Genomic DNA, 22,065 nt, shown 5'->3' with positions numbered 1-22,065 from the left:
AAACAACTTTACATTTCACAGGTAAATAATGAACAGGTTCTATTACCAAGTTCACTGCATGGCCAAAAAAAGTCGCCATTTGGATGTAAATATTCAAATACTAAAGAGTTTAGTATTGCAATGATTAACATGTTTCTGGCATATTATATGTTTTGCAAAAATTCTTTTAACCCTAAATGATGCAGTGTGTAGCTTTTACTTCTCAAACAACCATATTGGAAGACAGTATATAAGTACATATTCCAGGATGGCAATGCCAAGATTCACCCACCTCAATTTGTGAAACAGTGGTTCAGTGAACATGAGGAATATTTTTCTTGTATGAATTGGCCAGTCAACTCTATTAAAAGTCTTTAGTATGTGTTGGAGACAACTTTACAGGGTGGTTCGACCTTGGCCAAAAATTAATGCATCTCTTGATGGAAATAAATGCTGTGATGTTGCATGTTGATGATGTCAAAACAATGCCACAATGAATGCATAATATAATCAAAGCTAAAGTCAAAGTTTTTTTTTTGTTTGTTTGTTTTTTACACTGCAGTTATTTTCTGGCCTTGATATAATAGACAATGTGTATCATGCATTTTGTACACATGACTTTATAAATAAATCTGTAGTTAAAGTCTCTATCAAACACCACAATTACTTTGGCAATGAAGAAAATTTAAAAAATAGATAAAATTTATGAATAATTTTACTATTTTCACAGTTTATTTAGATCAGTGTAAATCAACAGTGACATTGTTTATCTGACGATAAACAGTTTTTCACAGAAAATACGAATGCTACACACGTAGGATTCAGTGTTGATCTTCACATACTACAGGATTCCCTCAACTTATAGCTGTCTGGCAAGAAACCTTAACTGTTTGGTTCGCCATCTGATTACATCCTTATAACAAATTTAACAACATATATCTGAATGAATAACTGATCTGTAGGTGGGCCAGTATACACAGACATAACTGCTCTGGTCACTTGACTAAGGTTCAGATTTAGTGAAACAATGCAGCACTGGGAGTTTCCAGCGTGAGCCGCTGTGTATCCGCAGGTCCAGCCATTCCTGCTGAGCCACGGCCAAGTAGGACTCTGGTGGGGAGGAGGACAGCAGCTCAGGGGTCACTGAGCTCTCAGCTTGTGTCAGAGCCTGCTGGCACGCTGCCTGTATGTCCATACTCTCCAGATTATTAAGACTCCCTGCTGCCTGATCCATGACCTGTGCACTGCTTGGACCTGAGGAAACAGGACACACAGGTATTAACATAAAGCTGCTGATGTCTGTTCACACAAGGCGAAGACTCATTTGACTCAAGGTTTATTTTTATATGAAGTGGGTAACCTGTCACATGACAAGTTGAATACTGCTCACTTTTTATCCTGCTAAAGCCTGCTGTTGTTAGACACTTTGCCTCAAAGCAAAAGTTAATCCTGGCTGACGGCAAATAACACATTGCTACAATGCTGTTACTGAAACTTTTGCTTTCGGGTTGATGCAACAATCATGCCACTAGGTGTCAATATACAGTAAATCCAGCATTATATTGCCCAGTGAAATTGTGGCACCTTGAGGTAAGATGACTCATTAGTGTATTAAGACTATTAACCAGTCTATTGGCCAATGTTGTATATTAACTCTATTAACTTTAATCAAAATTAAAATTCTAAAACTAAACATAAAATCAAAATGTAAATATTATAGTTATAAAATGTTTTTATTTATGCCATCTCTCTGATTAATAACATTTTGTTGGTTTGTTAAAGGGGCATGGATTGAGAAATCAACTTTGACTTGATCATTTGACATGTAGAGGTCATTTGTACTATAAAGACATCCTTTAAGTTTCAGAACTCAAAACTTACTCATTTGTCCAAAAACAGCTTTTATTGAAACCAAGCTCAGAAAATGACTGTTTCAGATTTTGTCACATTATGACATCACAGTGCGACGAAAGACTGCCTCTGCAGAATCAGATCAAGGCCAACTTCTACATCATTGCATCTTTGGCCCCACCAAAGATGAGAAGGAAAGCAGAGCAACACAGGATTGTATTGAATTTTCAATTGCATTTTCCATATGTGGACGCATAAATTGTGACATAATCCAAACACAATTGCAAATCTTGCATTATCGCTTGTGCTTTCGCCAATTTTGACTGCTAAATTTTAAATGCAAAAGCAAAGTCTATTTGCAACTGTATTTCCCATGTAACCTACCAAAACTTGGAATCGCAATTCCATTTGAATTTCTGATGCCTTGCACAAAAACACTGTAAGGGGTGGGACTATACTATGGGCAATATTTGTATCTGGAGGTGATGTCACTCACAGATGATTGTGCCGAATGCTTTGAAAAATGGAGGTCATGGGTAAAGGCTCCGCTAAAGGCAGCTGCCAATCCGATAGATGCATGTGAAGGAACAGACAGTGCAACCTGGGTCTCCTTATATTCTTGGCACCTTGTACATACGAAATTCCATTGTTTTACCCCAATTGCAGCGACTATCTCCTGCTAACAGCAGGAGCCACAATGGTATGCACAATAGTCATTAACCAAATGCACATGAGCAGACAGTGCAAATCTACACATTATATTATATTTTATTTCTCGCTTTTAATCTGTATGCTAATTCATATGCTAAAGTATTTGCGATTCCATTTGAGTTTTGGCAGGTTGCATGTGTGATGCAGAGAGAGTGAAAAAGCAAACATAGTAATTAATTTTTTCTATTTAAATATGTACTTGTAGGACATGGGAAATACAGTTGCAAATGGACTTTGCTTTTCCATTTGAAATTTGGCAGTCACTGTGCATTTGCGGAAACACAAAGGGTAATGTAAGATTTGCAATCGCATTTGGATTATGTCACAATTAATGCATCCACATATGGAAAATCCAAATGAAAATACAATTTGCAATTCCTTTTGAAAATAGTCCGGAACATCCTTCCATATGCACCACCCTAAGAACGGCCCTGGTTATCAGTGACAAGAGTTCAGGAATCTCGCCATCAAAATGATGATCCTGTAATGATGCCGTCTACACTGCACAATGAATCTATTATTTACATTGTGTTTACACTGTTAGCTATACTGCATTTTTGTGCTCTTAAAAACCCCCACAAAAAAAACACTGTAATTATATTCCATTACTCCTTTAATACGTCTACATTAGTAGAATAAAATTTGATAAATATGCCACATTTCTGCCACAATGACATGGTGCAGTTAGTGTTACTTCAGTAAATCCATGATAAATAAATGTGATTTGTAGATTGAAAAGTGTTTCTCATTTGTGTTCTTCGCTGAATTCAAGTGCTTCATATTGGACATCACAGAGCTGAATTTTCAGCAAGTAAACGCATCTGCTCTAGTAAGCTCACGCTGCTGTTTGAACTTTGAGTCGAGTGGATAAATGGCCCGTGATGAGTACAGATGAGTTCAAATAAGTAGCGCTGTTTGTTACACTTCTGGTGCATAACCATTATATCAAACATTTATCGAACTCTTGTTGTCGTTTTATAAAGGAAAATTATATAATTTTATCATTTATATCGTTTTATTGCCCAGCCCTAGCCTATAAATCAACACTTTTCACAATTAAATGTCAACAGCTGTAATAGTAAAATCTATACATGTAATACTTATTTCACATGAAAAAAATTGTAGCCAATTATAGCAGTGGGCATTTACATTGAAGACTCACAGCAGTCACGCTTCTTCCAACAGAGCGTTCAAATCAGAGGGCTAAAATCAGGGTAGAAAATTATTTCTAAATTATTAATTTAAAATATAATTTGATCTTTATCAAAAATACTAACATAAGTGCACCTCAGGAAACATTATGAAATCATTTTAAAAAGCAGTTAATGACTTTTTTTTTTTCTTCATTTCTAATTTAAATGAACTCACAGCAGTGTCTGAAGGGCTCCCAGCTGCGAGAGGGCAGGTAAGGTTTGGCCATAGGCTGCTGAAGCAGGCACACGATTGCATTATCCACCTGATGAAAAACACGTAGTGACAGCAGCTTCTGGTACAGCTCATCTGAGAGGCTATATTCCTCCGAACGAATGAGATCTCGAATCAAGTCGAAATCCTGTTTCAGCTGCAGAGCTCCTTGAATACTAGTGTAAATGAAGAATTCACAAACATGAACAGGGAAAGTAAGAATGGAACATGAACCGCTACAGTAAGACCACTGCTCCACCACATGTTTACAAACCTAAACTTGATCTTCTGTTTAAGGATGTGCTCCATCCAGGCCTCCATGAAAGCCGTCATAGCCTCAGTGAGAGCAAGAATACGAGAATCATCAGGCAAAGGCTGAACACCCTCCAGCACCTGACCAATCACAATCTGAGCTGCAGAGGCTGCATAATCACTAGGACTGCTGGGCAGCTCTAAAAATAATGTATAGCATTTTAAAAAAATTAGGGAGGATTTAGCAGTCTACAAGCAGACCCAAACCACTAAATTTTCATTCATTGCATCGTTACCGGTTTTGTGATTGATCCTCCAATGCTTTGCTGATGGCATGGTTTGCTCAAAGATCTCCACAGACATTTTCTTGCAGTCTACAGAAAAAGTCCTCAGGACAAGATCAGAGGAAGCCTGAAATTTCAGACAAACAGAGTAGGTCATATTGCGTTAAAAAACAGATTTAAAGAGATCTTTAAAGAGGTAATTTCTTGTATTTTAATGTTTCCCTGTTGTTATACATTATAATGTTAATGCCACCTGTATTCACCATCTATTGATTTAGTTTAGTTTAGTTTTTCTTTTGAGTCAATTTTTGAAAGACGTCTCTTATGCTCACCAAGGCTGAATTATTTTGATTGAAAACAGTAAAATAATGAATGAATATTGATGTTATTGTGAATGAATATTGTTATTAAATTATTTCATATTTAAAATAACTGCTTTCCATTTTAAAATGTAATATATTCCTTTGATGCAAAGCTGAATTTTTAGCATCATTACAGTTTTTAATATAGCAAGATCCTTCAAAATTAATTCTAATATGAATTTCCTGCTCAAAAAACATTTCTTATTGTCATATATCATGATGTTGAAAACAGCTGTGCTGCTACATATTTTTGTGGAAAGTTACTGTCTTAGAAAGTTAGAAAGTTCAAAATAACAGCATTTATTTGAAAAATGAAATAATTTCTGACCAAATGAATGCATCCATACTGGAAAAAAAAAAAAAAAAAAATTTTATTTCTTACTGACCCCAAACTTTTTAACGAAAATTCACACAATTTGATTTTGTATCATACCAAGAGACACATAAAAAAAATGTCACCATTTACTCACCCTCATGTCATTCCAAACCTACGGAGTGCCTAAAGGGACATGGTGGTGGAAAAAATATGGTATGGGAGTTTTATGGGTTTTTTTTTTTTTGCTTTCCCTCACAATACTTTTGCATTCTCTCGCAAAAACAGTTGAGCTCTGACAAACACTTCCTGTTTACTTTACAGCTTGCAGTGGTTCATACAGCTTACAGTCAGTGCTTAGTTCAAGACACGGTTTTACAGTTTATTAATAAAATATACTACATAGCCTACAGGAAAGCAGATAAGCCCAGAATATAATCAGAACGCGCTAAATTGCACGTTAAGTGTTTTCCTCTCATAGAAGCCGTTAAAGAAAACACAACACAGCTTAATGAAGATGTTGATTAAAAAAGAACAAATATTCTATAGAAATTATTAAAAATATATACTGTGTACATGCAGCAGATGAGCCCAAAATGTGAGCTGAATTGCCGCACTTGGCTTGATATAAGAAGACAGTGATATAAAAAGCCCAAATTTTATGTTTTATTAAAAATGCAGTGCCCTCCACTTATATTGTCATCCTTGGTAAATATAAGCAAAGGCAGCTGTGAAAATAAATCTGCACTGTTTATCCTTTTAATATTTCATTCAAAAAAATTCACAAAATTCTAACCTATCATTGAAGTAAAACAATTGAAAGTGGGGAGAAAATCTCATTGTGAAATAAATGCTTTCTCTAGTTCATGTTGGCCACAATTATTGGCACCCAATTATTGCAAGGTCCCTTTCCCAAGATAACAGCTCAGAGTTTTCTCCTATAATGCCTGAAGAGCTTGGAGAACACCTGACAAGAGAACAGAGACCATTCCTTCATACAGAATCTCTCCAGATCCTTCAAATTCACAGCTCCATGTTAGTGCTTCTCTTCAATTCACCCCACTCATTTTCTATAGGGTTCAGGTCGGAGAAACTGGGACAGCCATGGCAAAAGCTTCATTTTGTGCTCAGTGACCCATTCTTGTGTTGATTTTGATGTTTGTTTTGAATTATTGTCCTGATGGAAGATCCAACCACGGCCCATTATAAGATTTCTAACAGAGGCAGTCAGGTTTCGATTTTTTATCTGTTGGTATTTGATAGAATACATGAAGCCATGCATCTGAACAAGATATCCAGGACCTCCGGCAGAAACACAGGCCCACAACATTAAAGATCTAGCAGTATAATTAACCGTGGCCATGGGGTACTTTTTATCCCTGTTTGTACTAAACCCAGCTGGTGAGTTTGCTGCCAAAAAGCTCTTTTTTTTAGTTTCATCTGACTATAGAAGCCAGTGCCATTTGAAGTTCCAGTCGTGTCTGACAAATGAATGTGCTGGAGTTTGTTTTTGGATGAGCCAGGAGATTTTTTCCTGAAACCCTCCCGAACAACATGTGGTGATGTAGGGGCTGTTTGATTATTATTTATTTTTTTTTTTTCTCGACTTTCTGACCCCAAGACTCAACTAATCCCTGTAATTCTCCATCTGTAATCCTTGGAGAGTCTTTGGCCGCTCAAACTCTCCTCCTCACCGTGCATTAGGACAGTATAGATACACATCCTCTTCCAGGAAGATTTGTAACAGCTTTAGTTGATTGGAACCTCTTAATTATTGCCTGATGGTGGAAATGGAGCTTTTCAATGCATTAGCTCTTTTCTTATAGCCATCTTGTTCTGCACATCAGAACTATATTCTTTGGTTTTACTCCTTGTGATGGATGATTAAGGGAATTTGACCTTTGTGTTCCTCATATTTATAATCCTGTGGAACAGGAATTCATGGCTGGACAATTTCATGCTCCTAGTTACCCCGGTGTGTTAGGAAAAATGTAAATATGAATGGGAATATGCTTCAGAGATATTTTACTCATAAGAATTTCTAGGGGTGCTGATAATTGTGGCCAACATGCATTGCAGAAAAAATTATTACTTCAATGATAGGTTAGAATTTTGTGAATTTTTGAATGAAATATCAAAAGGATAAACAATGCAGATTTATTTTTACAGCCGCCTCTGCTCATATTTACCAAGGGTGCCAATATTAGTGGAGGGCACTGTATATAGTATGTAAAGGCAAGCAACACGCTAATCCATTAAGCCAGGGGTCTCCAACCTTTTTTACACCACGGACCGGTTACGTTTTAAAAATATTCTCGCGGACCGGGTGAAGGGGGGATTTATATATGTATATGTATAGGCCTATAGGTTTTTGAGTCACAGATCAGATGATTTTTCAGATGAGCAAGAGACACGAAAAAAAAAAAAATTATTTAAGCACCGTGAAGGGTTTTTGACAATTTTATGTGTAGCCTATGTATCTTCAACCCGTTCTCATCAGTCTGCGTATAAATAACATGACTTTACAGAACGGGTTGATATCTTAAATGCAGGGAGACACGAAAGAGGAATCAACTCGGTATTTCTGCGCTGTCTGAAACACGTCTCTATGCTTGTGTGCGGTTTGGCTGTGTGTGAGAACAGCGCGTGAGTAGCGAATTGAGTTCTCTTTCGTTTCTTCTTCTTGTGGTTTAAAATTGCTTGCACTTGTAAATTGGCAAATTAATCCTGAAATAACTTGCGTGCCGAACAGTGGGGTCTGGTCTGTACGAATCACGGATCAGCTGCGCTCTGTTTAAACCCTAATATAGACTATGACAGTTCAGAGCAATCTATCATATACTAATTTAACATGAAATCATCAAATCGCTACTCCATATCAGTCGCATACAACGAAAATACAGAATAATTAGAAGAATCATTAATGCGCAATAAATAACAGTGTATCATATGATCATATCTATAGGCTACACATTTTCCCAGAACGTTCTTGCGACCCGGTAGCAATTCTTCCACGGCCCTGTAGTGGGTCGCAACCCGGTGGTTGGGGACCTCTGCATTAAGCCATGTTAAGAGTTTTTTTTAATGTTTTTTTTTCTACGGGGGAGAAAACACGTGAAACTTTGCTTGTTCTGTTCATATTTTGGGCTCATCTGTTTTCCCATGCGCAATATATTTTATTAATAAACTGTATACCAGATTTGGTCTATTTATATTACCGTCTTTGTCCATTAGCATACCTTAAGCATTTTCTATAACGGTTTTCTATGACGGAGAAATATTCAATCATGCGTTCATATTCTGGCCTTTTCTGCTTTATTAATAGTAATATTATTAATAAGGTAGTGTTATTAGTATTGATAGTAATTATGAAAACCTAATTTGGTCCTCCAACACAAAAGTTTTGCAAGAGAAGGCAAAGTTAACTGAGAGAATGCAAATATTTTGAAAAATATTTTTTCCTCCCACCCCGATTTTTTTCCACCACCATGTCCCTTTAAGGGCTCCGCACAAACCTGCATTATTTTCTGTGGAACATAAAAGATGTTTTAAAGAAATGTCTCAGTGTCAATACAATGAAAGTCAATAATCACCAAAACTGTTTGGACACCACCATTCTTCAAAACATCTTCATTTCATCTTCACAGAAGAGAGAAAATCATACAAGTTTTAAATTACATAAGGGTGAGAAAATTATAACAGAATTTTCTTTTCTTTTTTTGGGTGAAGTAAAAAAATTAATTAATTAAAGAACTAATTAAAGAATAATTACTCAAGAATTGTGTAATGATGATAGAATTTCTCACTTGTAGATATGTAAGTGCCTTAGAGAGTGAGGCTGTCTCCTGAATTATCAGAGGGTGAGCTGAATTTCTGCCAGCGGCTTGCGTGAGGTGGACCAGGCCCTCCACTGACTCCTTGAGATCCTTAATTCAAAGACAAGTAAATGTTCAAAATCAGAATATATCCTGCATCAAAAAGATGCATATACATGCATGGAGGTATTTCAGTAAAGTTTAAAAGGTCAGTTTACCTTAAGATCTCCTTGTGTGACCAGCAGGAACTTAGTAAGGGACCAGGAGGCCAGAAACTGGTAGGCTTTACTCATAACCCAGACAGTAGAGGACTGGACAGTTGCAACAGATCTACATAGCAATCCCAAATGATTTTTCTTAACTCTCTTGGATCCACTGTCAACTAGTGAAAGACATCACACATTTAATTAAGCAGCAGGATGAGGTTATGTGATCTTATGTACCTTGAACAGTGTCCAAAGTAGGGATATAAAAGTACTGGTACTTTGTTACAAAGTAAATATTAATAATATAAAATGTATGAAAATTTTTTCCAATTAACACATTTAGACAGTTTCTGCAGTAATTCAGTTTATTTTATTTTTTATCATTGCTCGTAATTATTGTTTATATTATTATTTTTATTACTTAATTTATTTTTGCTGTGAAACTGAGTATAAACTACCATTCAAAAGTTTGGGATCAGAACTTTTTTTTTAGAAAGAAAGAAACAATTAAATCATATTTCATATTCATATTTCATTCAGAAAGAACACATAAATTGATTAAATATGACAGTAAATACTTTTCCATTATTACAAAAAAAAACCAAACAAAACATATCACTGTTTCTACAAAAATATTAAGCAGCGCTGTTTTCAACATTGATAATAAAAAGAAATGTTTCTTGTGCACCAAATCAGCATATGGTGTATTTTTGGTGTATCAACTTCAACTTTTAAACGGCAGTGTAGCACCAACTAATCAAATGATGACAACCCTATTCTATTTAACATACTGACAATAACAAAGTTGTAAAGTTGAGTACCTGACTCTACATCTGGGCATTGCAGTAGCTGAAGAACAATATGCAGAGGTGGGAAGAGCTGGAGAATGAGATCCATAGTGGCGGTCCTCACTGCACATCTTTCCTGTTTAAATCCAGGGACACACTTCTCTTTTAGCCCTGAGCCCAGCGACAAACACATCACTACAATACAACAGGACACAATCAAAAACCAACATCACTTCAACCGTCAATCATTTCACTGAATAGTCATAATTTGGTTATTATAACTCACTTTCATCCCACTGTGTGAAGGCAGCAACAGATAAAATATAAGAGCAGAAATTGCTCAAATTTCCTCTACATTCCTGTGGAATGAAGTCTACAAAGACAAAAAAAAGGAATGAAAAATAATTGTGAAAAAATCTTGAAAACCCCTCTTTAGCTTCAGAATAAGAAAAGTCAGAATCCAGGAAAGAGCACTTGAGCTTAAAATACTAGAGATGCACAATATACAGTACCAGTAACTTTATAGGTATTAGCAAATACTTTCTATGGCAAGTCTCAAAAACATTTAAGAGCTGTAAATGTTTTAATGCCCAAAAACAAGCATAGAAGAGACTTCTTTAAATCTGTTATTGGCTTAAACAAAAGTAAATACTTTACATAAAGAAAGTCTAAGATTTTTGAGATCTTACATTTAATTATTTGTAAAATACAATGAAAACATGCAATACCATTCAAGAGAATCAGGTAAGATCTTTTTTCTTTTAAAGAAATTAATACTTCAAGGATCATTCAGCAAGGATGCATTAAATCGATCAAAAGTTATAAAGACATTTATAATGTTACAAAAGATTTCTATTCCAAATAAATGCTGTGCTTTCTTTTCATCAAAGAATCCTGAACAAAATCTATCAAGTTTCCACAAAAATATTAAGCAGCACAACACTGAGCAAACTTCTGAAAGGTTGCGTACATCATGACTATACTTAATGTAAAAAAGATACTTTCTTTTTCTTTTGAGGTGAAATATGATCCAGACATTTCTTTGTGAGATTCAACCATTAGTTTTACATATCTTTTCTAAACACATTATACACTTTATTTTAACATTTGATACTTCAACCCCACCTGCACATCAGTACCTTCAATATAGAAATGTTTGAGCCATGTGACAAAATGAAGCACCATTTCATCGTTCCACTGGTTGATACTTCCCAGAGTGCTGTTGTATGGCTGACAATAAAAGTGTCTTACAACTGCTTTACGATATTCCCTCCACAGCAGCTTCTTATAATAAGAAAAGAGCTTCATATATGCATCAGACTTCCTGAGATCCATCGCGGCCACGTTGTGGGTCCTGGAGGTCATTCTGGGCCTGTTTAGCAGTCTCTCTTCTCCTTCACTGGCCCCATGACAAATCAACACATAGTCCTCCAAATCAGCTGTCCTGTCTAAAAGAGGTTTTTTGGGAATAAGTGAAGCTAAGAGATTTGTTGAGGTCACTAAGACTTGAAAGAGGGTGTCGAGACACTCTCTGTCTCTCGAGATAAATGAAGAGAATGGAAGATTCGAGGAACAGAGGCTGTGAAGAGGCTTTTGGGGCACCTCATTAACAGCAGCTTGAGGTTCGAGTTGTACTGTATGTATGTTTATTTCAGGAGAAGATGAAAGCTGACTATTGAGATTAGGGTGTGCAAAGTGACTCTTAAATTTGTTGGGTTTTTTTGCCATATGGAGGAGGTTACTCTGCTGGGAAGACCATGTGTAAAGTTGTTCGGCTGCTTTCTGAGCTTGACTCTGGGCCAGAATCATCATCAACTGCTCAATTGGGAATTTTTTAGGACCAGTTCTGTTTCGAAGCAAAACAGATCCTAGCTGTGGCCCGTATGAGCTGAACATGAGCTCTGAGTCACAGGCAGATGTTGTACCCTGGATCCACTTGTCTTCTACGATCTGGTTGTACAGCTCAACCGCACACAGCAGGTCCACTAAAGCATCTCTGGGCACACGGTCTAGCTGGGCAGCAGCCAAAGCAGAAAGCGCAGTGTGGATGCACCGCTCCATCAGCCACAAGGCCTGGAAGCCCAGAAAGTGTAGAGTTTGCCGCATGGAAGCAAGGGTCTTCACACGGCTGAAAAGTACACGGCGGAGACGGAAGTCAGATTGAGCGTTGGCCCAGAGCAGATCCCAATGGTTGATGTGAACCTGCATTTCCTGGCACAAAGCTCTAAGGCTGAGGTTCCATGTGGAGTTGGGCTGCTCAGCTACTTGCCCCCTGTCAGCCAGAAGGAGATGCGTCTTCTCCAACACTGAGTCCAGTTGCACCACAAAGCAGGTGGCCACATGTGTGCGACGGCTGTACTCATGGAGGAAAAGCAGCTGAGCTCTGTGGTCCATCAGGTGTTGTAGCTGAGAGTAATGCTGGCTGAAGGCTGCAAACTGATGGTGGTGGTAAAAATCATCTTCCTCAGAGGAAGAAAGACCTATGACACAGCCAAAAAGCCTGCCTCCTGATGCAGGATTACGGAGTGTATGGCATTGAGAGCTGAGGCTCTGTAAAGTTTGCCCAAGACGTTGGATATTTCTGGAGGAACAGGAGGAAGTGATGCTCTCACTCTCAGAGTCCCAACTGCAATCTTTGTCCTTCTGCCCCATAAGCCACTTCAGACTGGGGTTAAAACGGTTGCGAAACAGAGCCTCTGCCCTCTGGAGGGATTTGGTGAATGGACCTTGGTACCAGGAAGCTGGGAGGAAACAGAAATGCAAAATATGAACTAAAAATGTTTCAGTGGAAACTCATATAAAACAGGGTTTACACCTCTAAAGTCATCTTTTTTGTCCTTTTTCTGAAATTCGTCAGGGAGGACCTATATAACTCTCTGAAATCAAATTAAATACCATATGTGGAACTTTATTTTACATTTATTTTTTAAGAGGTTCCCAATTTTTACAACCTGTTGAAGGTTAAATGTTCAAGGTTAAAAGAAAATAAATATGCGCAAAAATGGTGGCAAGTATCAGATTTAGTCTAAATTAGGCTGTCCCTTAAAAGAGGTCTGAAAGTATCAAATGGCAATTTGTAGTAATACTGATAACATATTTCCAAGACTGGCCATTCGTCCAGGCTCCAGTATCCCACTGTCCCTACACTACATAGGTAAAGCGGTTAGGAAAATGAATGAATGGCTGAATATACTTCTAACAAGAAAAAAAAAATCCGTTTTCTTTCAGTGAAGGCTTGATTACACTAAACAATGTTTAAAATCTGAACAGATTTTAAAACACTAGGCATCATTCACTTGCAGACTTTGTAAAAGGTTACACAAGAAAAACTGGGCATCATACACTAAATAACACAAGACTTTTATACACTACCAGACCTTAACATCAACTCATACAGAAATATTTGCCTCATTACTAGGAGATGCAAAACAAATGAAAACAATAGCTGTGTCCAAAATCGCTCACTCATTCACTAATCCCTACGGCAGTTGAGTGCACTATATCAGAAAGGAGTGAACGAAATAAAGTGAATGAATCAGGACTCTGACGTATACGCTGCACGACAGAGAGCTGGAGCTGTCACAGAAACATCTTTATCAAATACGTACTTTTATTACGTGAACCTAGGGGTGTGCGATATGACGATTTTTGATCGTGGACGATAAAAATGTCTCCACGATCTGCTTTTGAAGAAATATCATAGTATCGTGCTACAGCGCACATTCTATCAGCTGCAGTTCTTATTCCTCCGTCTCAATATACTGTACATTATTCGGATCTGCTTTAAAGCCTTGCCGGTTAAATGTTTTATTCACATGTCGGTCTGACGTGCGCTTTTTCTGAGCCCGTACACCCGAAGCGCGCGTGCTAAAGCCTGTCAAAAAGCGCCTGATTACTGAACTAAGTTATCTTGTGCACTAATACTGTCAAAACACACAAGGTTTATGTATAGACTCCGTTGCTTATGTCTAAAATGAGTAAGTAAACAGCTGAGAGAAAACGGATGGGTGCCTCTGTAAATTAGATCCGTGCATGTCTTAAAGGGGCAGTACTGAACATGCTGCCGACTGTCATTAAAGGGATAGTTCACCTTAAAGGGTTAGTTCGCCCATTTAAGACATGAAGTTGTATGCAATCCTTACCAGCACTATAGTGCATACACACTGACCCACCCTTTAGTCACCTCCCTGGTCAGAGTTCTGGCCGCTGGAAGTTTTCAAGATAGTACTCGGTTAGTTTCCGGGGCCTCAAAACTGTGCGTTTTACGTGAAAAAGTATTTGCGTTTCAAAGCTTGAATAATTTACATCACAAAAAACACGCCTGACAAAATTCATACCTCAGTTTTAATCGGCACTATTTTCTTTCCATTTCTATCAATCCGCGCTGCTGTCAACGTCAACAGTGCGCACGTTCAGATCAGCTGTTGACAACATGTCTGACTACGAAACTTCTGATGACGAAACCAATTTTAGCACAATGTCAGACGGAACAGATGATGATGAAAGTAATTATCAGCTTGTTTACCGTACAGTTTAGACATTGGATCATAAAGTTATTAAATAGAGCTTACCCGTGGTACTGGTACAGCAAAACTCTTTAAAATCATTTTTTTTTCTTTTTCCTCCTTGGTTGGGGATGTAATCGTCTTCGCTGGAGTGAGCACTGCACACACGGAAATCCTTGATTCTCGATATTTTAGCTCCCGCAGAGTAGCCGATGGCAACCAGCCAAAGCTGTCTCGTAGCTATATCCGAAACTGGAAAACGATGGAATCTGAACGGTGATCCCGGCACATTCTTGTGGTCACAGCCTGGGAATTTACAAGTTCGCACCATTGTTCATTTTATACTTTTTATGTCGTTGTCATTCGATTGTGTAAACACTATGGAACAGCTGATCTGAACGTGCGCACTGTTGGCGTTGACAGCAGCGCAGATTGATAGAAATGGAAAGAAAATAGTGCCGATTAAAACTGAGGTATGAATTTTGTCAGGCGTGTTTTTTGTGATGTAAATTAATCAAGCTTTGAAACGCAAATAATTTTTTCACGTAAAAACGCACAGTTTTGAGGCCCCGGAAACTAACCGGGAGTACTATCTTGAAAAACTTCCAGCGGCCAGAACTCTGACCAGGGAGGTGACTAAAGGGTGGGTCAGTGTGTATGCACTATAGTGCTGGTAAGGATTGCATACAACTTCATGTCTTAAATGGGCGAACTAACCCTTTAAAATTTTATTTCTGTCATTATTTACTAACTCGCATGTTGTCCCAAACCTGTATAATTTTTTTTCTTGTGCTGAACACAAAAGAAGATATTTTGAAGAATGTGGGTAACCAAATAGTATCTGGTCCACATTGACTTTTGATAGAAGGAAAAAAAAAATACTATGGAATAAGTCACTGGGGACCAGCAACTGTTTGGTTTTCCATGTTCCTCAAAATAGCATTTATGTTCAGCAGAAGAAACTCATTCAGGTTTAAAGAAACTTTTGAGTGAGTAAATGATGGTATAAATATAAAACTTTTTATTTTGGGGTTAATTATTCCTTCAATGTTAATAAAACACCAAAACACAAAGATAAAAATCACTCACTACTCTTGACTGAAAAACGTTAATACAGTTGATTTAATAGGAATCAATCTATATAGTGTTTTATTTTTATATTTGTTGATTCAATTTATTGAATGCTCCTGCTAAATACACCTATTGTACCTGAAAATAAAACACTGTTTTATTTGTATAGTATGTGTATTTGTAATGTGTATCTTTGTTCTCATTTTTTAATAACAAAGATAAAATAATGACAAAGATTATTTACACTTTGGCCTAAATATCCATTCTTTTTTTATATTTTTGTTACCTTGAAAGGTTTTGTCTTTAAAATAGGGAAATTAGTTTGGCTGTAATGCTCAGACAACTTGCAAAATAGTAAAACCAACATGACAAAGAATCGTGATAAAATCGTGAATCGTGATTTTTCTTAAAAATATCGTGATATTATATTTTTGCCATATCGCCCACCCCTACGTGAACCTTATTTTAGGAAATAATATTAACAACAATAACACTCACAATGACTTTATATTGTAATTATACGTACCTCAGGGCAAGTTTATTATTATTATTGTTTTGTAATGCTTAAGTTCATAATAATTAAATATTATTAAAATACTGGCAACAAAAATTAAACACATATTACATATACACATATAACACATCAATTTTATGTATTTATTATTTTTAGTATCTTGAAACTCTCCCGAGCATTATTTTGCACTAAGATGACAATGGTCGTAGAACTTCCTCAGGCGACCATTAATTTCACATTAGGATGAATACGCTACCTGCTGTGATTAACGAATATTTTTTTTTTTAAATCATCCACCAAATTATCATCACATCTCTATCATCTCTTGCAAGTTAACAACACCACCACCTCAGTAAATTACTGAGTAAATGCCTAAATAATATATTTTAATATTAATAATCCATGAAATAAATGTTAAATCAGAAACAAGAAAGTTGTGGCATCTCTCATTCAAACTAACTCGCTCCCAGTATCTCTTCCAGCTCGTCAGTCCTGTACACATTGGATTATGGGAAATAGTGCTTCAGTGAGTGCACATCAGTTGTACATTCGAAATCAGAGAGTACTGCACTATATAGGGGACAGGGAGTGGTTTCAGACACAGCTAATATGTGTTCTAAAATTGTCTCAAAATATCAAACATGCTTAAAATGCTCTTTGCCTCTATTGCTTAAAAAAATTGGAGTCCATTGTATACCCAACTTATGGAATGTGCCATTAGTTGTTTAATAATGTGCTATAAAAGGTTTAGATTCTTGCATATTTTGTTTGTAAAATAATCTTCACAAATGAAGACAATTCTTATGAACTTTGAAGCTAATTCTTTGATAAAGTCTGTATGGTGCCCTGGTAGCCTGTTTACAGTAGACTGTCCTACTTAGCCACTTATTTTTCAAGACACAATTTTTTTTATTTTTTTTTAAATTGGAGTATTATTAATTTATTTTATGTAGAATGAAAGATGAAAATATCTTGAGGTTGTGTTAACCATGCTTATTTTAGACATTTAACCAAAGACCTATTAAAAAAAAAAAAACACTGACTTTGGGACAGTGAAACTAGAAGTGCAAAAATGGTCATTAATTTCCAGGGTTTTTTTTAACACATTCCAGCAGCAGGCTATTAGCAGAGTGATAATCAGAGTCATGACCTCTGCATTCAAGTGATATATATCTATGTAACATTACTGAATTTTCAAGAAGGCTAAACACAAAACTTACCATCATATTTGTAATTTGAAATATATTCTTCAGGAAGTATTTCTGAACAGTCACTTTGAATCCTCTGTGAAAAACACAGCAAAAAAAAAAAAAGATTAGCAAAAATATATATATGAGTGAGGAAACCTTGGTTCCTCATTTCTAATTCTAGAAAGATTGAAAGAAATTTACATCAAAGTTCACCGATGTGCAGTGACGAGAAGAATGGCAAATAACATGCTGTAAATTATTTCAGCAATACACTGGTGTGTATGAAAATATGAGTCATTGGGTCTCACCTGTTCATTATTAGAACATTGATTTTCAGGACTGTCACCAACAGAACTGTCCTTTTTTTCTGTTTGGGATCAGAAATATCAGAATACAAGCAAATGCTGAAATTTCAATGTTATTGAAATTCTCCTGATCCTGTTTAATCATTTTAATTCTGCACTCTGGTATACAATAAACTGACATTAACAGTGAAACATTTGAATGATATTAATTTTTAATCTTCTGGGCCCGTATTCAAGAAACATCTTAACCCCTTAACTGTCACTCACAGTTTTGAACATAGACATTATAGTGCACTATCCAAACTTAAATTTTTATAATTAATGAATGAAAACATTTTGTAAGATGATTTTGATGTACCATTTCCATGATAATGCAATGTCTGATTTTAAAATGGGTTTCAAAGGATGAATTTTTAGATTTTGAGATTAAGTTTTCAATTGATATATAATTTCTTATGATTTCTAAAACGTGATAGAGAAAAAGGCAACTAAGAAGACTTTCTGTGACAAAGTGTTTTAGCGCTAAAACTAGCTCCTAAATCTGTGAAACATTAGGAGTAATGAAGATGACTCCCAAGTCACTAAGACCAAGCCACAAACTATCCTAAAATGGCTGTTGCAAACAATCTGCCTCAGAATGTAAACATTTTACGAACATGCTGCATTTATTAGCACACGTTTTCACATGCACCTTTTTTTGGTTTTGGAAGCTATCCCAACTCCAGATTTTCCTTTGACTATATCCCTGTTTTCATTAACAAGTTGGGCAAGAACTAACAGCTGTTTTGCGTCCAGTTTGGTTTTCTTTTACGTTTACATGTATTACTATCAGTTATGATTATTCCAGTCTATTAATTAGAAGGCTGTTTATAGTTTTTTTTTAGTTTAGAGCTTTATTAATAGCATTATAATTATATGCATATTCACTAATTGTTAATGTTAAGATCAAATGTTTTGTGAATACGGGCCCTAATCAAAAGGCTTCTGCCTACATGCTTGAACTCTCTTATTTATTCATTGTTATTGGTAATACTTTATTTTAAATTAATATTAATTAACAACATGCACTTACTACATGATGATAAAAGTTAGTGTTTTAGTTGAGGGTTAGTTGTTTGTTATTTAGCATAATTTACTGTTATTCCTACCAGTTAGTACCAGTAAGATGTGTAACAAGTACAGTGTAAAAATTAAGCGCAATCTTAATGAAACTGATCTTTTTTTTAAGGATGAGTTAGACTGGACAGTAAAGGAAAAGCAGCTGAAAAGAGAGAAAAAGATTTCTACTCCTCCACTTTTTGGTCACTACCTCCAAGTGTGGTCTTTCATAGGTTTCATAGACTTCACAATTATTCCAAAATGTAGAAAAACATAATACTGTAATAATGAAGAATGAGTACACTACTGTTCAAAAGTTTGGGGTCAGTAAGGTTTGGTTTTGGTTGATTGCTAAATTTTCATCAATCAATCAATCAATCAATCAATCAATTCGAAGCCATTGTAAATTATATAGAAACATACATCTGTTACCTCATTACATCAGTATTACTGCACCAACACGTCTGTGTATTTGCTTGGCAACCATTCTGCTATCACTATTACTGAGCCAGAGAAATTGTTTTTAAAAAGTTTTGATCTTCTTTGTGAATTTTGTGAATAGCCCACTAAGGGCATGCTAACTGTTTTATGAAAGCAAATAAGCCCTGTGGTTTACAGTAAATTTAGAAGACCTAAGAGGCAGCATTAGGCACAACACGAAGCAGAGCTTCTTGGGGACTTTTTTTTTATTTATTTTTATTTTTTTACATCATTTAAAAACTTCTTCCTATGTTTTTAGTCTACAAATACATTAAGCAGCACAACGGTTTTCAGCACGGGTAGTAACAAGACATGTTTCTTGAGCTCCAAATCAGTATATTTGTATGATTTCTGAAGGATCATATGTCACACTGAAAACTGGAGTAATGCCCGCTAAAAATTCAGCATTGCCATTACAGTTATCCACCTTTTTCCTACATCCAATGATGTTTTGCGCAAATTGCGAGTAACTTCTGTTGCACTATAAACAATCAATGAAAGGTTATGAGTTAAGAGTTTTGAGCACAGGGTGACATTATTCTACTCACCCTTTAAGCATCAATAATTGAAAGGAATTTTAAAAGTGTAAAAGCATTAACAAACTACTTTTAGCTTACCATGAATAACCCCAAAAAGCTCAAGTATTTCCTCAGCAATATTGCAGACATATTAAATATCACAGCAGTAGCCTAATATATGTCTATATTACGCAACATATGTTGACTTAATCAAAAATGTTCATTAACATTGAGTCATAATCATTTGTATCAGTCTTTTCGAATGGAACTTCCCAAACCGGAAGTGCCTCCTATAATTTAAATAGAAGCCAAAGAAAACGAAGAAAAGTCACTGATCTATAATAGAGAAAATTCCATTTCGGCAAGTAACAAATAAAAAGCCTGTTAACATTAATAAAGTTGGTATTAGTGACAGTATCCTCTTTTCAAGACAATAAGCCACAGGACAAAAAGATTAAAAGGTGAACGTGGCACCTGCTAGCTTATGTGTGTTTGTTTTGGTGTCAGTCTGTCCCTCCTGTGATCCGCCGAAAGCGTGAGCCATTTCCACCTCTAACCAACATCCCTCCTCGACAACAAATAAAATACACATTAGAAAGATGATATGGACAGTAAAAAAATTATAGTAAATCTGAGAGTTTACCTGTTCATCTCAAAGGAAAAGTAGGCTTAGGTTGAATCTCTACTACGAGTATAGTCTATGAAATAAAATGACAAACGAATAATTAGCAGAAGAATGTTTTACAATGCTTTGCTACATACAAATAGTCTTTAAGTATAAATTACATTACACGTGACAACATAACAACAGGATGAGACTTACCTGTCATTGTAACCACATGAAAACATTCCAATTGTGATTTAATCCAGTGATTTAGTTTAGCATCCACCCCTGTGTCTGTATCCTCCATCATTTGATTTTACACTAATGCTAACCGGCTAACTGTTGTTAACTAGCCAGTACACAACTAGTGCTCGGACCCGCTAATAATAAAATCTTCCCAATAGTCACTTATTAGCGCAAATGGTAAACCTTCAGTTCAATGCCTATTTTGAGGGGTAGGTTAGTTAATCCTCAGTTAAACACATATACAGGAATTAGCATAGCATGAGGAGAACAGAGCCAATAAGAAAAGAGAACACTGGCTGTGTCTCAAAACCTAGTGAACTGCCTACTTAGACAGCAGCATTTTTTCATAACGTTGTACAGTTATAATCATACTTAGGTAGCATCTATGTTTATGGAGATAATTATTCAATAAACTGGGATGATATTCATCAGAACCAAGGCTCACCATCTAAAGGTATAGAGGAGTTATTTTTCGAAACGTTTGAAATTCAAGTTTCGTTTGAAATTCATACCGGTTTTTTTTTTCTTCTTCTTCCTTGTGACAATATAAATAAATAAAAATAAAATAGCAAATGTCAAACGAGCCTATTGGTATGGACCCAATGCCAGCCCGTCCAGCAGGCGGTACGTGCGGTTGCCTAGGGCCCCGCCCGCGACCGCGAGGTTTGGCTTGTCTGAGATGACCAAAATCTGCGCAGAACCGATCACCGGTAATGACCGCGAGACTCATGCCAGTTAGAAAAGTGTCCAACTTCTTCTGACGTCATGTTGACGTGTGCCAAAAAACTGTGTAGGATTGTGCAGTCGCGCGAGAGTTGCTCTCCACCTACTGCACAGATCAAAAGGCTTAGAACTATACTAGCCTGACACCGGCTGGCGACAGTAGCCTATGGAGCAAATTTTGTGACAAAATTATACAAACAAATCCAGTGTTTTGCAAATAAACACAATCTGCTTTGCAAAGAAAAACTTCACTTTCTGATACTTTTTTGATACTGTTAAGTGCTTTGACACAATCTGTATTGTTAAAAGCGCTATATACAGGTGCATCTCAATAAATTAGAATGACGTGAAAAAGTTCATTTTTTCTTGTAAGTTATTTCAAAAAGTGAAACTTTCATATATTTTAGATTCACTGCATGTAAAGTAAAACATTTCAAAAGTTTTTTGTTTTAATTTTGATGATTAGAGCTTACAGCTCATGAAAGTCAAAAATCAGTATCTTAAAATATTAGAATATTTACATTTGAGTTTCAATTAATGACCATCCCTACAGTATAAATTCTGGGTATCTCTTGTTCTTTGAATGGAGAAGACTGCTGACTTGGCAATGATCCAGAAGACCAACATTGACGCCCTCCACAAAGAGGGTAAGTCACAGAAGGTCATTACTGAAAGGTGTGGCTGTTTACAGAGTGCTGTATCAAAGCATATTAAATGCAAAGTTGACTGGAAGGAAGAATTTGGGTAGGAAAAGGTGCACAAGCAACAGGGATGACCGCAAGCTTGAGAATACTGTCAAGCAAAGCTGATTCAAACACTTGTGAAAGCTTCACAAGGAGTGGACTG

The 22,065-nt window shown here is 36.3% G+C and overlaps 1 protein-coding gene across 7 annotated transcripts; it reads right to left on the bottom strand.

The window, feature by feature from the left end:
• Positions 1–689: 689 nt before the first annotated feature.
• Positions 690–21,311, bottom strand: ccdc142 (coiled-coil domain containing 142). Of its 7 annotated transcripts, none has more exons than XM_058798698.1 (15): positions 20,470–21,311; positions 20,290–20,344; positions 20,121–20,214; positions 17,554–17,612; positions 17,276–17,339; positions 14,537–14,776; positions 11,105–12,706; positions 10,252–10,338; positions 9,999–10,160; positions 9,190–9,353; positions 8,963–9,082; positions 4,494–4,608; positions 4,220–4,397; positions 3,910–4,121; positions 690–1,233 (listed from the first exon to the last, which is right to left on the bottom strand). In XM_058798698.1, exons 3-15 carry the CDS (start codon positions 20,188–20,190, stop codon positions 983–985), a joined length of 3,324 nt encoding a protein of 1,107 aa, XP_058654681.1. In that variant the 5' UTR covers positions 20,191–20,214; positions 20,290–20,344; positions 20,470–21,311; the 3' UTR covers positions 690–982. The 7 variants fall into 7 exon arrangements, with proteins under 7 accessions (XP_058654681.1, XP_058654680.1, XP_058654679.1 ...); XM_058798697.1 differs by having other exon boundaries at positions 20,121–20,211; XM_058798696.1 differs by having other exon boundaries at positions 20,121–20,344.
• Positions 21,312–22,065: the final 754 nt, after the last annotated feature.

This window comes from Onychostoma macrolepis, chromosome 14, assembly GCF_012432095.1.
Source record: "Onychostoma macrolepis isolate SWU-2019 chromosome 14, ASM1243209v1, whole genome shotgun sequence".
Taxonomy (NCBI): domain Eukaryota; kingdom Metazoa; phylum Chordata; class Actinopteri; order Cypriniformes; family Cyprinidae; genus Onychostoma; species Onychostoma macrolepis.
Note: the sequence above shows the minus strand (reverse complement) of the source record. Positions and strands in the feature narration are given on the sequence as shown.

What these genes read in the sequence shown, in the direction of transcription:
- ccdc142 (XM_058798696.1), bottom strand. Translation starts at nt 20,238, where the DNA reads ATGTGTATTTTATTTGTTGTCGAGGAGGGATGTTGGTTAGAGGTGGAA. An exon ending in GAGGATCAATCACAAAACCG is followed by an intron (nt 4,398 to 4,493) that starts GTAACGATGCAA and finishes CATTATTTTTAG; the next exon opens with AGCTGCCCAGCAGTCCTAGT. An exon ending in AAACAGAAGATCAAGTTTAG is followed by an intron (nt 4,122 to 4,219) that starts GTTTGTAAACAT and finishes CATTTACACTAG; the next exon opens with TATTCAAGGAGCTCTGCAGC.